The sequence below is a fragment of the Syngnathus leptorhynchus genome, chromosome 3 (assembly GCF_054491065.1).
Source record: "Syngnathus leptorhynchus isolate UIUO chromosome 3, UIUO_Slep, whole genome shotgun sequence".
In the NCBI taxonomy this organism is placed as follows: domain Eukaryota; kingdom Metazoa; phylum Chordata; class Actinopteri; order Syngnathiformes; family Syngnathidae; genus Syngnathus; species Syngnathus leptorhynchus.
In genome coordinates this window covers 10,469,680-10,488,398 of record NC_141197.1, presented here as the reverse complement: position 1 = coordinate 10,488,398, position 18,719 = coordinate 10,469,680, and the positions used below count along the sequence as shown (strand labels likewise).

At 38.4% G+C, this 18,719-nt stretch overlaps 1 protein-coding gene across 2 annotated transcripts; it reads left to right on the top strand.

Annotated features, from left to right (window-relative positions):
- Positions 1 to 245: 245 nt before the first annotated feature.
- calca (calcitonin/calcitonin-related polypeptide, alpha) lies at positions 246 to 4,386 on the top strand. 2 transcript variants are annotated; one of them, XM_085908582.1, is made up of 4 exons: positions 246 to 1,156; positions 1,322 to 1,413; positions 1,482 to 1,613; positions 2,143 to 3,635. In XM_085908582.1, exons 1-4 carry the CDS (start codon positions 1,154 to 1,156, stop codon positions 2,303 to 2,305), a joined length of 390 nt encoding a protein of 129 aa, XP_085764708.1. In that variant the 5' UTR covers positions 246 to 1,153; the 3' UTR covers positions 2,306 to 3,635. The 2 variants fall into 2 exon arrangements, with proteins under 2 accessions (XP_085764708.1, XP_085764707.1); XM_085908581.1 differs by lacking the exons at positions 246 to 1,156; positions 2,143 to 3,635 and adding exons at positions 3,726 to 3,923; positions 4,044 to 4,386.
- The last annotated feature ends 14,333 nt before the right edge of the window (positions 4,387 to 18,719 follow it).

Here is an 18,719-nt window from a genome sequence, read left to right as displayed (position 1 = left end):
CTAAGTACCCAAAGCCAGAAATAGTTTTACACACAAACACAGTTGCTGAAAAGTAACTCAGGCAACACTGTACTCTATATTTGATATGCACTAATTGTTCTTACATTCACATTTTTCCGAATTAGGAACGACACTACCGTTCAAAAGTTTGGGGTCATTTAGAAATGTCCTTATTTTTAAAACAAAATCACTATTTTTCAATGAGGATAACATTAAACTAATCAGGAATACACTCTATTGACAAGCCGAGGTGATGGAGGACTCAGATGCAGGGCGGAGTTGAAAAAGGTGGAACCAAGGTTTAATAATCACTGTCAAAAATACCACAACACAAATCCTCACTGCAACGCAGCGGAACAAAGTAGCAGGATAAACAGCACTGGAATAGCTTGTCTGTGGCAACAAAGTAAAAAAAAAAAAAAAAACTGCACAGGAATGGCCCGTCTGTGGCAACAAAGTAACAGCAAAAACTGCACAGGAGTTGCTCATCTGTGGCAGGTTACTTTCAGGGTTAGGAAAAATAGCACAATAACGTGGCATGAGGTGCGTCAGTGATCACGCAAAACACTTTGGCAATGAGAATGATGTTTGCTGACTTAAATACCCTCCTCATAAGGAGGAGCAGATGAGCTTTTCATGGAAAACTAAATTGACCTCAAACTTTTGAGCGGTAGTGTACAAATATTTTTAAAATGTGTTACTGTGTGTCTGGTATTAACAAATGGATGTATAATTGTAAACAAATCAGAAAAAAATGGAAGGCGTATTTTTGCAGGTGCAGATCTGGCGCCTGTGAAGCGGACAACCGAGTTGAACGAAGCAAAAATAAAAGCAAATACAAATATGCTGCTAAAGATGGTCCCACTTGCATAGTTCTTAATCTTGAGGAAACTCCATTTTAAATAGCCTGAAAATATTCTACTCTTTGGTTTATTTTATAAATTGAATAATTTCATGATTACATATGCACGGATGCCGTGTGCATTTTTTTTTTTTTACAGAATTGCCAAGATACGATTGGCTGCCAGTGGACCATGATCAAGTGCTGGCAGAGCCCACGGGAACGTGCATAAAAGCCAGTTCTGTGGGAGCGGTCAGCTCATAGTTAACTGAGCCGCACTTCTATCATCCTCCTCCAATACTGTACCAGCTTATGGTGAGTGGATGAGGATGACTTTATCATTGGTTAAAAATGAAAATGGAATTTTGTAGTAGCTGCAGTTTGAAGATTGAGTCACTTGTATTGGGTGCATGCTGTTTTTGTAAAGCATTGTACAAGGTAACCTGCCAATTTCTTGAACCTCATGTATTTTATTCGCAGGCAATCATGATCACCCATAAGTTCGGGACTCTTCTTATAGCTTGTGTGCTGATCTTTTGTCAGATGTGCATCACACAGGCAGCTCCATCCAGGTAAGACATGAAAAGTATACAGTGACTGCTTTCATTATAGCAAATATCTTACTCTGAATGTATTTCAGAAGTCGTGAAGACCCCAGTACTGATGGAGTCAATCTATCGAATGATGATATTAAGAAGTTACTAAGAGCAATTAAAGAGTTCATGCAGCTCGCTTCAGATGAGCAAGAGCGCCAAACAACTGATGGGACCAGGTAATCAATGAGAAAGATTGTCTTTAATAATGTGTGTGTCTAGCAAAACGTATAATCTTATCCACTCTTGGTCTGAGTTACTTAATGCTTTGGACTACAGTAAATCAGCCAGTAACAAGTTTCATGAGTTGGGCTCAACAGATTAACTGGATGGCCAATATTAGGTGGAATGAAATCTGAACAAATTTATACCGATCGATAGAGCGATCAATCGGTCGATCCATCTGTCTGTCTATGTATCAGTCTTTTATTCCGTCTAATATCGGAATCCGTATCGGTTAGACCCTATTCTTTAGTTATGTGGAGTAAAAATTGGGTTCCATGAATTGAGTATGATTGTGATCATGCATGAGTGCATGACATCATCATTCCATGTGTCTGTCACTGCATGTCATACTAATCCAAGTAATGCATGTAGTGTAATGTGGCCTCCAAAGTGGAACACAATCTGGTTGTTGTTTGAGTTATATGTCCCTACATCATACCATTGTCACTGTGAGTTGTCTCTGCATGTGTGTGTCTCTACCAGCCCAGATAGGTCCATGTCAAAGCGCTGCACCGGCTTAAGCACTTGTGTGCTGGGCAAACTGTCCCAGGATATTCACAAACTCCAAACCTATCCCCGCACAGATGTGGGAGCAGGGACACCTGGAAAGAAGAGAAATCTAGCTGAGCAATATGAATACAATTGAAATATTCCCATTGGGCATCTCTCTTCTAGCTTTGTCATCTTGCTTGTTCATCCTATGTGTCCCATTCTATGTGCGCTTGACGATTTTCAGGGGAATGTCTTCAGAGCTTAAGTGCTACACTCCAAAGAATAATGAGATAATAAGCATCATTATTGGTTACATCATTCAGTTTGTCTACAGCTCTTGATGAATGTAAAAGATGACTTTATATTATAACAAGTAAACAGTATAAACATTTTGTTATTTTCAGATGTATTTTTTTTGTTAAAATACAATGGTGCCTTGTAACTTGTTAATAAGAGGATAAAGAATATTGTTACTGGGAATATTGTTACTGTCTGTTCACATGTGTTGCTCCACCATTTGGGTTCAAATATCCATCGCTTACAGGGGTCTAAAACCACCCTTATTGATGATAACTCATAGCATTTCAAAAGCATTTTTCATTAGACGTTTAGCATTAAGTATTAGCTGGCTATTCTTAAAGCAATGTTGTTAGCTTTAAATACACATTTTGCAATTCTCTCTCTATTTTTAATTTGACAGTAAACTTCAAGTGGGAGTGATGTTCAACAGCTTGAAGCCTCTGTTTTGATGAAACTATTTGGCAAACTGCTGTTTGCGCTAGCAAGTCAAAGCATAATATTGGCTGAATGAAACTTTTATCTTGAAAATTTGGAGTGACTTGTACCTCAAGGCATCAATCTACGCTGCTTACTGGTATAGATATAATGAAACCACATCAGTGTGATGACATCTTATACTAGAGAATACATTAAAAACCTACTTTTTAAATAACCAAGTTATCAATAAATAACTACAACCACAAACATTAAATATATCTCTGAAATCAAACTGTATCACATACATAGTCATAACTTTAAGGGGAAGTCAAGTAAAACAATTACAAAAATCTGTTCTGAGCAACCCCACTAGTCTAAATGCATCGTTCCCATTAAGATTTGCATTTGTGGAATATGAAGTCCAACCGTTTTCAGGGTTTTAGCTGTTTTGGTCATGTGGCACATAAGCTGAGAGACTCTGATGTCATTTTCAGTGAATGGCAAGTAGCAAAATGCCCCTAAGGATGGATGAAAATAATTTCTTTTGCTGCTGAATTCATTCTTAATTCCATAAATGCGCTATTAATCAGAATACTGATATTATTGAATAAATACTCCCAAATGAGCATTATTACCTTTATATATAAATGAAGGCTTCATTCTATTTTTAATACTGCTCCAGTATTGGATCAGATTATCTGTATAAAAGGCATAAGCATACTACAATCATCACTCCATAATTTGTTTTATTTTTTATAATTTCTTCCTAACAACTCATGGGGAGGAGCCAAAATAGTATTGTGGATGATGCTAAAGTCATTTTTTAATCTTAACAACATTATGCCATGCCTTCCAAGCAACATGTCAACACAGAAGCGGGCGTGCAACACTGCCACCTGCGTCACCCACCGCTTGGCCGACTTCTTGAGTCGTTCCGGCGGGATGGGCCACCGCAACTTTGTGCCTACCAGCGTGGGGGCGCAAGCCTTCGGCAAACGGAGGCGACGCAGCCCCGAGTGAGCGCACGAGCGTCAACCTGGTCGGACTGCCCAATGGTGTGCTTTTCTCCTGTCTCAAAAAACCATAAAAGCCATGCTATCAAATAGGGCAGAGAAGCACATTTTCCATCAATAAATGAAATTGTAACCCCTTTTTTATTGTCTTTACTTTTCTAGGACTGAAGTGCTGCATTGTCATGCCTCCTCATCAAACATATGGACTGATGTTTTCTGTTCTCAGACCATTGCTGCTGTTCATTGTTAACCTACCTATAGTTAAAACCACATATGTAAATTATACTGGCAAACATGATCAGAATGAGCATTAAAGACAGCGGATGAACTGTTCATCTTGTAGCTCAAGTGCCCTCCTGACCCTATGTGAGCGGTATCGTGTGTCATACTTCCAGGTTTACCCTGAAACCAATTATACTGTGGCTGTCCAGTGCCTTCAAATAAATCAGTGCCATCATATTTCATAGTGCAAACTGCAATTGTGACGCTAAAACCTGTGTTTATGACTGACTATGTCATATGAGCTCTGTAATGAGAGCTGAAAGCTGTAATAAATTGTATTTTAGCTACACGAGGCATCCACGTCTTATTGTTTTATTGTGGTGAAGAGCAGTATATCACAAGAGACATGAGAATGAATTGATGGTATACTGTTTATAAAACTATACAGTGGAGCCTCGGTTTTCGGACACAATCCGTTCCATAAGGCTGTTCGAGGAGTGAATCGTTCGAAATTCCGAATCATGTTTTCCCATTGCAAATAATGGAATGTTTTTTTTAATCCGTTCTAAGCAAACAAAAACAACAACAACAACAACAACAACAACAACAACAACAACAACAACAACAACAAACCGTATTTTTTTCATTTGCACATTTTTGTCCGATCGCGCAACTGCAGCGCACCGCCGAACGCGCAACCGTAGCGCTTGCCGACCGCGCAACTGCACCGCGCTGGTCGCATTATTGTGACAGAGCCGTCGCTGAAATTTAGAAAATATTTTTAAAGTCCTGATGTACTTTCCAAAATGTAAGTGGACCTCAGTGCGCAGGGAGCTTAATCTTGTCCGATCGCGCAACTGCAGCGCACCACCGAGCGCGCAATCGTAGCGCGCCGCCGACCGCGCAACTGCACCGCGCTGGTCGCATTATTGTGACAGAGCGGTCGCTAAAATTTAGAAAATATTTTAAAAGTCTTAATAGACTTTCCGAAATTGAAGGGGACCTCAGTGCGCAGGGAGCTTAATTTAGTCCGATTGCGCAACCGCAGCGCGCTGGCCCGGCGCTCACTGTCGCATTGCTGTAGGAGCGTCTTTGTGTTTTAGTGCGTCTTTACTGCTCCCACTTGCTTCCTTTGGAGGCATGATTAGAGTTGATGCAATCCTCAGAGTAACGAGAACGTATAAACGAACGGAGTCAGTTGGCATGCGGGTCCTCTCGGCTCATCTCGCGAGGTTCGACAACCGAATTTCGTCCGACATCCAAAGCAAAAAAATCTCGAATTTTTTGTTCGAGAACCGGGACGTTCGAAAACTTTACTATGAAATAGACATATAATCGAAAATCCACTTTTTAGCTTTTAAATACAGTTTATTGTGCACTTGGAGTCTCCAGGATTATGGAAAAGTTTAATCTATCCCTCCAGGTGTTGCAGATCTACTTTTATAATGTGTTTGGGAGATGTTTTTTTACTCCGTTCAGTTTGATCAATTTTCTATTGTATTTTTTATATTTTACGCCACAGTCTGGGACGGCCCTACCAAACAAGGTAATGGGTGCGGCCACACGGTTTTGCAATTCCGCCATCTTTCTTACTTAGAGAGACTTTTGTATTCAAAACAATTCAAGGATGCCAAAGTGGAGAGATAAAAGTGTTCAATTGTTAGATGCATTCATCCACACAACTCATTATAACGTCCCCCAGGATCAGAACCTCAAAGAAGTGCCTGGTTAAAATGATTTTTTTCAGGACGAAGTTCCTGCACCTGTGGGCAAAGTCCTGCTTGTCTGTGCAAAGCACTTCAAGGACGAGCGTTTCAGAAATCTCTTGTCAGTATAAAGAAGGATTCACCGAAAGATTTCATTGAGGTTTCAGTTCCTTCAATCTATGAAAACGACGGACAAAGTAAAGCGGTAAGTTTGAGATGACACACACACACACAAAAAAGAAACCCCTGTATTTCCTTTCATTATTGCATTATGTCAGTCTTTCTACAGATTTTAGAACGAGGGTTACCATGGCTAAAAAACTGCATGTGGGGTGCAAGTGTCTCCCGTGCTGCAGTTTGGAGTTTGTTTGCTTGTGTTTGTGAGTTGGGTTTTTGTTAGTTTGTCTTGAGTTTGACTCTTGAGCAGTGGTTGTCTGCACTCTCAATTTGAAATAATGTCCTGTTTTTTAATGAAGGGATGGAAATGAGGGTTAGGACGTTTTTTTAAAAATCATGTGATTAATCAACAAAATAAGTGAGAGATTAATCATTTATTAAACTAATTATTTGTTGCTGCCCTAGTGCGCAATTTCATTTAGCAAAGCTCCGTAGTTTTTGTCACAACCTTGGCACACCTTATTTGAGAAAAATTGAAACGTAAAAAGCTTTAGGTCTTAGCAACATATCGCTGCAACTGATTAGGGGTCTGCAAAAAAAAAAAAGTACTCTATTATGGTCCTAAATGCCGCATTGAGTATTATATCTCTGGAGTATCTGTGCACCAGACCTTGTCTTCTGTGGCTCAGAGTCTTGCTTAATTGCTATGCTTGTTATGCCACTTGTTTCCCTCTTTGGGGACAGGACATTGTCAAAACAATGGATCAATACAACTTGGCATCATTTCATGACAGTGCTTCATAAACTGCTGTGAGGCACCAAATAGTTTTGTACTGCCTATGGCTCATCTGTTCTAATTGAGCAAAATGCAGTTAACTGGGAAACATTTGAATGGTCTGACCCTCTTGATTACATTCCAAAGATGGGTAAGAACTTGGTCATCATGTCAATGACTCCAAAATTGCTGTTTTTTGCAACTTTTACACCGATTCAAATGGCTGTACCATCTTCTTAAACCACTGGTTTTCCAGTACACACCCTACGGTTGAAGGACCTTGCATATAAACACGGACATTTGATTCAATTCATGATTCAGAAGGTTTGCTGAATCGATATTGCATTGCAAGTGGAATATTTTTGTCAATGGTGTTATATGGACTCAAGGGGTAGAGATTTAACATGTGATTATTTTCTTGAAGGTCCTCTTCCTATGCGTCTTTTGACCAACCCAAGCAATAAATTAATTTGTACTACAATAGCATAAAACATCATTTTTATTATACATAAATTGAATGAAGCCTATTCATTTGTCCTACTCACATTTCAAATCCTCAACCTTATTTTTAATGCATTGTACAAAGAATATTTTAGCAAGAAAGGTGGTAAGTGTGTAGTGAAAAATACAAATCGTCTTAACATGCCGGTGGTGGCAGATTTTATTTTTGAATATGCCTCAACTCTCCTGTGACCATAGTCTGATGGTCTATATTAAATAACTGAAGAAAGTAGAGGTCGTACCCTGGATGTGAGCAGCCATGTGAAACACTAAACAACTAATTAAGTTGATGAGAGATATTGTTTGCAACAGTTCAAGGGTCATCACTGCTGTTCCGGAAGTTGGCTCTCTGGGCTGTCTGGGGATGAGCGACTGTCACTTTAGACTAATCCCCATCTGTTTCATCAAGTGGGAATTTATCAACTTAATCCTTCAATTGTTTCATCCAGTATGAATTTTTAATAGGCTCCATTTCATCCTACTGAGTATAAGTGCAACAAAAATGGATGAATAGATATGTTTGTATGATTTGACAGTTTGCAACATGACACTAACTACTTTGAGTTTCCAGTCAAAAGTCTGACGACACAAAAAGGCCAAAGGACATGGATGCAAAAAAAAAAATCTTTTACAGCAAGCATCAATCTCATGGTACATGATATAGTGACTCAAATATTTAAAAAAAAATCTGGCGGAAAAACAAATGATCACGATTTTGCTCTGCCTCTACTGCCACCATGTGGCTCAAAATCTGTCACATTTGCAACCGCATGAAATTATTTAAGAATTTATTTGAATACAGTACTTCTGTGTTGTTGCTCGCAATAGTGCCTATTGATCACATAGCCTGTCATTTTTGGGTTTATTTCTGCGTACACAAAGTGCACAATTTCATGATTACTAATCCCGCTTTACAGATCATCAAATGTCCTGTAGGAAATTAACAAATTTCAATTAAGTGGTCTGAAAATTGTGTTTTATCCTAATACTGCGTCTTTGTTTGACTTTCAGTTATGTATAGTATCAGATGGTACATAATTAACTTGCATAACCACTTTTTGTGACTTTTTGGTATTGCCCCATATTGCCATTTTAATAAGATATCAACCACACGAGGGCGCTATTTACCAACGTGGCTACTTTCTGTCAGCAGTTGCAGTTTCCCATTTTCAACGTCTGTTGTGTTTATTTAGTGTTTGTTGTGAAGATCACCTTGAAGCAATACACAGCAGAATTTTAAAAAAGTATGCTATTTAGGGAACATTCATAATTTCTACAGGGTGAGATTCTAGAGCCTAATTTTGGCCCCTTCTTGCTGTAACCTTTATTTTTAAGCGTCATAAAAATATTATTAGTTGTCTTTCCACATAGAAATGCGTACATTTATGTCCATTACTCCTTAAACCATCATTATAATATTAGGTATTTCTTAAGTTTCCCATTACTTCACCATCTAAAATAATACAAGATTTACTCAGTTATGTTATACACACCAAAGGTCCAAGTCCCCCCCTAAAAAAAACCATTACAATATTTGGTATTGTATTAATTATAGTAAATAAAATATAAAAAATAATAAAAAGTCAATTCTTGAAAATTTTCCACATTCATTTGTTGATAGGGGAAGTACGTAACTCAAACAATGCAAGGTTACTTGAAGTCCTGAAGAGAGCAGCAAAGAGCTATACTCCTTCCCGTCGAGCCATGCATAAAATTGCCCAACAGTGTATTTTCTGCACATATCTACTCAAGCAGCAGCTTCTCTGATGTGTTTTAAAAAATGTGAAAATTAAACACATTCGTTTTTAATTCATATATAACTGTGCAACTACTATTAATTCAATTGTGTAATGTGTGTAATATGATATATTGATATAATGTAAATAATATAATTCATTTAGAAATTGAGTTGAGTCCTGAGTTGTTAAATATTGTTCTTTCTGAGCAACATTTGGAGATCAATGGACAGAGATGATATGCAGTGTATATATTGATTTTCTTTGTCTCAAAATTATACTTCCACTTTTTGCTGAAGGTTCAATGGACAGAGATGATATGCAGTGTATATGTTGATTTTCTTTGTCTCAAAATTATACTTCCACTTTTTGCTGTATTTTAAACCGAGTAACTAACTACTACTCTACTTTTAGAAACGCTTCATTGCTTTGAATAAGCGTATCTCAAATGGATGGATTATTTGGTGAAAATTGGGTACAGGGCAGTTGAATCTGTTGTAACGTACATTAATTTTTTCCCTCACATTTATTTGCAACCTGCCGAACACCCAGAAGTCCTTTGGGCAGATTTAAAACATAAGCCACCACTGAGGCTGATTTATAATGTGAGAGGGATATTTGTAGAGACAACAAAAACAGGCCTAAAGTGTTCGTTCATGTTCGAGATTTTGCTCTGCTGCACGCTTACACACACTCTTTTCCAGCTCCCTCTGAAGTCTGAAGGCCCCTTTTGTATGAGTAGAAATGCCCTGTGGAGGACGCTGAAATGTAAAGAAGGCGTTCTGTTCACATATGCAAGCTGCTGCAGAGCATCTGTTTAAATGTAAATGACACAGGGGTTTTATGAGATGTGTGTTTGATAAAGATCTGATATTCGAGTAAAAGCGATGCGCAGCGTGCAGGCCTAATTGTCATGAGAGGGCAGCCTCCCGGGGCCTTGCTTGCTAATGAAGAAGCTGCCATTCATCTTCAGGTCTTTAGATCAAATACAGTATGTATACTTCATACACCTACATCTGCACATACTAATGTACTGAACACTTGTTTTACCTTGAGTGAAACGGACAAGGCATTAAGTGTAGCAACGCTACAATGTTTGTCTTAAACTTAGTCAAAGCTTGAATGATTAGTATTGAGTCACTTGTACATTTTGAATGATTTTTCTATTTCATTGCATAGCAGAACAACCTACATGAAATAAAATCAATTGTTTCAAATCCTTTGTGACTATTGCACCAGTAACCAAAGTCAGGTTGGCGTTTTTGAGACTTTAAAAGTCAAACGTAATATAAACCTCGAGCAATCAAAGTCCACAAATGAAATAACCAAAGCCCAAAATGTTGTCTGGGAAAAAAAATATCTGTGTAATAACTGACATTGACATGGAAGGTTTTGTTTGTGCCACTAAATTGTCTGTTCTAAATATTTAAGACATTGTATACCAAGTATCACTGCAGAAGAAGTATGAGGGACGAGAGAGCTCAAAACAAGATGTAGTGAGGACTGACGGAAGTGAGTTTTTCTCCATCCCTGTAACGCTGAGGAGACGTTCTCCTTAGGAGAAACGGATTTTGTTTCAGATTCTGTCCGTCCTCAGTCCTTTTTTTGAACTTTTTCATCCCTCATCCTTTGTCCGCAATATGGCCATCGGTCGGTGACAGACATGTATTGCACTTCAAAGTTGAATGTAAAATGTTTGTCAAATTTATTGTGGTACTACATTTTGGAAAGCTGGCTCAAAGCTTAGAACCTTGCACTTGTAGCTTGGTGCAAAGACCTGATGGTCATCCACCAAAATCATTGTATGGTCTGGTCTTCTCCAGACACCTTTTTTTCCTTCTATCATACTACAGCACAAGATCAAGCTCATATTGTCTCCCAGCCACACTTTTAACTTCAAAGTCCCTCTCACCCTTGTGTCTCAGGAGGAGCGGCGGCACCGCAGCAGCCAGCCAGCCAGCCAGCCAGCCAGCCAGCCAGCCAGCCAGGCAGCCTTCGCTGCGTGGCCATGGTTAACTATGACCGCAGGCTGGGGCACCTCCCCATGCTTCTTCATACCGGAGCAGGGGGGAAGTGTGCGGTAGTGTGTGTGTGTGTGGGGGGGTCAGTTGGGTGTCCTGTTGCTCCACAGCACACCGCCTTGTTCCTTGCCACCACATAACGTGTCCCTAGGAACAGAGGCTCATTATGGACCTGCTACAAGGCCACACTTGTTGAGAACAGAGCCTGTGCAATGATAAGTATACATAGGTGACCAGTGTACCAAGGTGTGCTTGAACAGGTTGACTCTGTATGCATGTCACATTTAATCAGCAGCAAAAATATTTTTCAGTATTCAGAGACGTGAAAGTGCAGAGATATGGGAGGAATGCCAGATGTCATGTGATATATATTTATTTGTGGGTGCTTTGTAGGGCTGAACGATGAATCGAATCCAAACTGTATGTGTGTATTTATTTATTTATGTATTAATTTCTGTGTCACAATAAGTTCAGTGCTTGAGGACTGCAGGCCACAAATCTACATATTGTTTCATGAAACACGAAAAGCTAAAGTGAGAAAGCCAGAAATTTGTTTGCTTTATCGTTTTAATTTTGTTAATGATTAACCGACTTATGCTTAAGCTACACTTTTTTTGGTAGAATATTTGTGAAGTTGGTGTATTAACTGCTTAAAAGATTGCAAGTCAAAGTGTCGAGGAAGTTAACGCGTATTGCAGCAGATAAATAATGTTTTATATTTAACTACTAGGCCGCGTAAAATTTGTGTATAATACATTTGATGCTATTTAGTTACAGATTAATGTATTGTCTCTGTTTTTGATATCTAATATTATACATGGGAGGAGGAAAAAAATATATAAAACCCCCCAAAAAAGATGTACAAAACCACAGTTGCAATATTAAGGTAAAGAAAAAAGAATCAGAATTAGGTCATTCTTCAAAATGTTTCAGCCCAACCTTTTGGTCCGCAGGTCTGTTCCCTGTTGAAACGGTGTTGAGCTCAAAGAGAAACAATATGGTGGATTGACTTTATTATGAACAAAGCCTTTGTCTGAGGTGCTCGCTCACTGGACGGGGGTCCGGAGTCTGGGAGCAGCTTTGAACTTTTCAGGTCAAAGACATCACAGAAGCAAGGCGCCGGTTCACATTCATCTTGTTACCTCACACGGGAGGGCTGTCGCATTTGTCCTTTTGATTGTCCTTCGTTTCTTTAAAGGTCTGCCTGCAACCATAGGTCATCTCGATGCTTTTATGTGCCCTTAACAAATGTTGCCCTCCTATATTTGAGACAAGAGGAAGGAGCGCACGGCTCAAAACGTTACCGTGCCGTTCATAAAACAAAGCAACGGAATGTGTTTGGTGGTCTGAAAACACAACAACAGAAAGGTGTGCATTGATAAGCAACCCGCTGCTGTGAAAAATGCAAAGCGAGCCCACCACAGAGAAGAGTGGAAACCGCAGCTTCGTTTGATGCGTGTGAAGTCTTTTGCTTGCGCGTGTCTTCGTTCAGCTACCCTGTGGATGTTTTAACCTGGTCTAAAACTTACTCAAGCACTTCTCCCGCCAGCGCTACATCAGAGTAACTTACTGCTGCTGTTCTACTTGTGATTTTTAATTCATCAATGTCCTTTCCTTCCACTATTTACCAGCGCCCCTATTCTGTGACTCCAAGACGTTGAAGTGAGTGGCAGGTTAGGGCACGTGTTGCAACTACTTGTGTCTTAGGTGTTTTGATGAGCTCAGTTGCTGATGGACTGCCTTTGGCAAGGTGTTCAGCTCTAATTAATAATGACACATTTTGGACAAGCTGTGTTCTTCAATAACATAAGAAAATTACATTTTCCCCCTATTAGGCACTCAGTCTTAAGTAAACAAACAACACATAGGGGACTTGTATCAATCTATCATGTAAGACGCATCCTTTGACTCCAGGCTATTATTGCTTGGAGGAACCTGTGTGCGTTGGTGAGTATCGACAGCCTTAGTTTGATGATCTATACTCAGATGAGACGGAGCAGATGCAGCAATACATCATATTGCTCACTATTTATGCAACACATCTACTGTACGCACTAATCTGTATCTGCTCCTCAAAATGGATGGATGTAAAATCCAAAACAATGCGACACCGACCTCTGATTTGTGATCTATGCATCATTATAATGGTTTACATTAGAAACCTGAATTTCACAGACAACTCTTCATGATGAATATATTTGTCAATAGCAGTGGACTTTTAGATTCCAGTTGACGAGAATAAATGTTCATAATAGTGCACGAGTTGAAATCATGGACATTCAAATGGACATTCCAACACAGCCTCTTCATTTTTTAACAACAATCAAACGGTAATTTATTGTATATTATTTATTATAGAACAGCCGATAAGCAAATCTATTCCAACCTATAGGTGAAAGGCTTCATTAACTTTGCTGATATGAATGTTAAATCAAAACGAATCCAAAAAGTGTCAGATGTGAATAATATGTCCTGGTCTTCCAAAGTTCAGATATTTCTGGAGTCAGGCACTGGGCTAGAATTTGGTGGACATAACAAGCCAACATTCTCTTAACGCACTAGTATCATTAACTTTTAATAAGACCCGATACGAGCCTTTTTTTTTACTGGTGGTGCACGTTTCAAATAAAATACATTTTGTCTACGACGGACTACAAGCTCAGGCCCAGTGTGCCTTCAAAAAGTGGATGTATGTATTTGTGTCATGCAATATGTTCATTAAAACAGCTCATTTCACCCTCACTTAATCACACTACATACTGTATGTCATGAGAAGAAACAGCCTGCAGCTATAAAGTTGTGCATAATGTATAGCTGCAGGTCAGGCTACACGATGGAGGTGTATGATCACAACCAAAATGCCTCATAGCACTTCTGTTGCAATGTTTGAAACATAATACGGGCACAATGGACTAACATTTAACAATCGCTCAGTACACAGAACAAATTTTGATTCGACCAATGTGTGTGTGTGTGTGTTTGAATGTGTGACGCAGCGGTTGTGCGCGCAAGAGAGTGTGTGACAGCTCACTGTGACACGGCAGGTGTTTAAACTGTGCTGATGTAATTGGTCACAAGGGGAGTAGAAACAAGAGCTTCACAGTCCTTGATTTGATCCCTTGGTTATTGATTTGTCAGTCTGCTTCTAACAGAAATAATTGCCACATGTAATGTATTATTCAATTACAAGACACTGCTCTCAAGTTTGGGTTTGATGGTCCTTTTTGAATCACTGAGACCTATAGATAATTCAACAATGTCGGCCCATTAAGTAGAGCGAATATTAAAGTTATGCGTCAATCCAGTCCATTTATTAGGAACTGTGACAGTCGACAAAGTTTTCAGCCTTTGGATAGTTGAAAGAACCTGTCTATCTTCAAGTCATCTTGAGAAATATTATGTTTTTCTGACACTGAAACGTGGTTGGCGTGAGCTCAAGTTTTTTCAGAGAAGCTATTGCCATTCATATTTTATAATGAAGACGGATTATAAAAGAAGACTACAACAAGTGATGAACAGATGAAGCGTAAGCGAGGTTCACTGGCTCACTCCACTCCCACTTTGCTTTGACCAAACATTTAATTTCTGAGGATAATGGTCGTCTCAAGTGTGATTATCTACAGTTGACTAGTACAAGGACAAGCATGCGACAGTGCAGAAGATTTCATCAGAATTCTTTGTATCTTATGGTGCTATCAAATATGGTTATTTTCACTAAAGATGACTTAGGCAGAAATGTGGTTAAATGGTAATTAGGCCGTGCTTGTATAGAGCGTTTCTACCTTTGGCCGTCAAAGCGATTTTTCCCTGCCAACTATCGGAACTGGCCTAAAAAAAGCCATATTGATACTTAAATGTGTGAATTTCATCCAGTTTTATTGCCATACGATTAGTATGTTTAGCCATAGGTCTGAAGTAATAATAAAATAAAAGTCAATGTATGAAGAAATATAAATAGAATGCACATAAAAAGCAATTGTGAAAATGACATAGTATTTGAGAACATTTTGGTAAAAAAAACCATTCAACAACAAACACTTCTGACATGGCTGATATTGTTTTTTTTTTTTTTTTTTACTCATGCTGGGTTATCTGAAATGTTATGTGATAAATAAAAATCAATCAATCGATCAATTTTAAAAATAGAACCTTCAATATGTTTATCAGGGTGTAAATGCCGCCTCTGGTATAATGTCTATAATACTCATCAGTCATGATGAGTATTATAGACACCATCAGTGTCTCTTTCAGCATTGCAGATTAATTCTAGTGTTTAAATCTCAATTTCTCTTTTTCTGTGCAGCTCTATGTGACACAGTTTTAATGATCACCCATCCAGCACTTGTTTACAGCTCAGCTTCCCAGTCATGTTCCGTTAACACCCACCGCTGTTAATATTTATCGTCAGTTTTAATTGGTTTGATGTCACTACACTGGCGTTGCTGTAGGCGTACTTGTTGAACTGGCCCCGGTGTTGTTTCAAAAGTCTTTATTATGATGACAGTGGAGCCCTGTTCATTTAACTTTCACATTCCATTTTCATCTGCATGAGAAGGGTTCTCTAAATGCAAGGGAGCTGGAGCCCTGCGAGCCATCACAGGGGAGGTGCCTAGTCTGTATAAATTATCAGCAATATGAACTGGATCGAAGATGTTAATTGCACCAATGGCTAGTTATGTGGGGAATTACTATGCATTTCATGCAGCGATAATAAAAATGAATTTTTGAACAAAGAGATCTTAAAATAATATCTACTCTACAGAGAATACTCACATCAAAAGAATAATTCAACGCTTTGAAATGTATCTTTGTGGTCCGAAATGTTAAGCACTAGCCTTGTGAATATTGTACACCATTCTGGTTTGTTGAAGGAAAAAAAAAAAACACAACACAAAGCTAGAGTTAATTAACAGTTATTACGGGCTGTTTCAACTTTAATTTGACTTTCAAATATTAGCTCTTATATATAAACTTTGCTTCTGGCATCTGCAAATTAGGTTTAGCGTATCTGCTCTAATTGGGTGCCATTGAACACATGCTAGCCACATGTAATAATGTGAATAATTCAGTAGAGGAAAATGCATTTAACAATGTAATTGTTTATGAAATTATATGAATGTGATGCGTAACACCTTTAAAGGTGTTACGTGATCAAAACATTGTGTTGGATGTTTGTGATTGCTTATGAATGAGAAGCAATGTCTCAGTGTTGGGGGGGGGCTCTTTTTAGGTCAGACTTGTACTCCCCACCCCCCCATATTTAAATTGGAATATTAGATGCATACGCTATGAGTGGTGTATGATGTTTTTTGGTGAGAGCAGTATTTAAAAAATCTGTTAGAATAAATAAAATTACAATCTACACAATAACAATTGTGTTATTTTTTTTGTTCCAATAATTACATCTAAAATCAAAATCTTGCTGTTCTCTAACGAGGTTGAGAATTAGTCAAACCTGCCCCTAAGCTTTGAAATATTCTTTTCCTCCACCCACTTGCCCTCCCATCGCTCTCCTTCTGCCATCTCTCTGTCAACAGTGCTTTTGCCTCTTGCCACAGATCAAATGCACCTGCCAAGCCCCGCTAACATTCCTGTGCATGTTCACTAATTATCCACAAAGCCTTGCAGATTTAAACTCCAAATAAGGGATTTGCCTCAAATTGGGGGCAAATGGGGGGGGGGGGGGTAGGATTGCATTGTATGACAATGGGTTTTATTTGCTCGTGTGGGGAAGACTCTCCTGGGATCATGCTATTATAGAGCATTTACAGCTAATAGACGCTTCTTGTTTTTGTTCTTTTTGGTTGTGTACAATTTGGAATAAACACCAAACCCGCCCCCCTTGTATTCTCTTGCTGGCAAATTATAAACAAGAATGGTAAAATTGAATGGGGTTTTATGGTTTACAAATTAAGAGCACGTTACTGAACACAACCATGAGAAGGACATTTTTTGGAGTCAGTGTAATGATATTAAAAATATAATTCGGGTGGTGGGAGTAAACACTTTTGCAGGTAAAATAACTTTTACTTTATATCAATGTGATTTTGGTGCCACTTAAATAATTGCAACCGATCTTGACATGTCAAGAATAGCAATAGTATAAACAATGAAAGTAAGAAAAAATGTGCAAAAAAAGTGCTGTTTAAAAATGCAAACTGAAATATAGTTTATACAATGTCTAGAAATAAAACATTCCTAAATATGAAAATTATTCTTTATTTTAACTTAATTTGTATTTGACCTCATTCAATCGTGTTCGGCCCTGAAATGAAGCATCACAATGCTGCATGATAATGAAGAGGCGTCAAGGATTGAAAAACATTCTACATTTAACGCTTCCTCTAAAAGTATTAGAAAGGGCCAGCCAATCCCATTATTAAGGAAGTTGGGTCGATCATATTTTTTAACCCAAATTGGGTTGTTTTTAACCCAGTGTTTTAAAGGGTGTACATTTGTTTTAACATAGCAGTTGCATCGTGATGATTGCAAATTTAAGTTGCAACATTTCTGTTTTTTCTCTCTTTTGATAATAGTACAAATTAGCAATAAATGCAAATGGTGATTTTCTTTCCAATATTTTTGGCCCATCAATTAATATATTTAGTTTGTAGTTAGTATATTGCAAAATGACTACAGGAGGCAATTTCCCAATGACATGAAACACCCACACACACAATCTCACAACAAACAGAAACAGAAACTGATTTTTTTTTTTTTTCAAGCAGAAGAATAATTAATAGAGACACCACTTCTGTAACCTGCCAGGAACAATCCCCCCTGGTGTCTCTTCAAAAGCAAGAAGAGTCTTAACAAAGGCTCTTCTAAAATGATCTCCTTTTAAGTGAGGCACCCTCCTTCCTTAACTCGTCAACCCCCAAGTGAGCAAAAGCCTCAGTGCATCAGTTTCTCTTAACAATCAATACACCTCTCTTTAAAGCAACCACAACACTACAGTTACCAACAGAAGGATCGCACACCACAACACAATATTAATTAATTATTTTTTTCAACAGTATTTCATGTATTTTTCTGTCAAGATAAAATAAAAAAAGTGGTTTGTAAAACTGAATGTGGAGCTTGATACTTAGATGTGTCAAAGGGAGGACTTGTGTAAAACTGAGACTGTGTCATTGAAGACCAGATGGTGGAGCTAAAAACTCAGAAGAGAAGGTGGCCGATTTTTTTTCTTTCATATATTTGCCCCTTCATGTTACTTGGGTGGATTCAGTTTGTATTTGTCTATGAGCAAATGCGGGTCCTGTGGTCTGTGTTTGTGTTCACAAGTGTATTAAGCGTGCATGTTTGTGTTTACACCCAGCTTAAAACACTCACTTGAGAAATGCAACAAGGCTCATTTTCTAACACATTGGCTGGTTCTGGGCTTTAGATGAATAATGGCTGAATTGAACTGTGTTGAAACACATTCCATGCACCACAGTGCAATTAAACTGTGAAAAACAACCACATCTATGGATTTACAAATACAAGATTTCAGTGATTGGAAATTTAAGTTGATGGGGTTAATCAAATCATTAAGTATGATCAAATGTTTGTGGCTCACCAACAACTTGCCCGAATAACACCGGGAACAGATCCAATCCATGTGACAAAAGTACAACAGGAAAATAATTTTTTTTCTTTTTTTTTTTGAGGGGTGGAAAGCTCAAGTACTACAATACAGATGCAATGTCTGTGGCCAGAAAGTAAGACCTCTTTTCTCCGACTTACATTGTTCAGGTCAAACAAGAGGTATATAA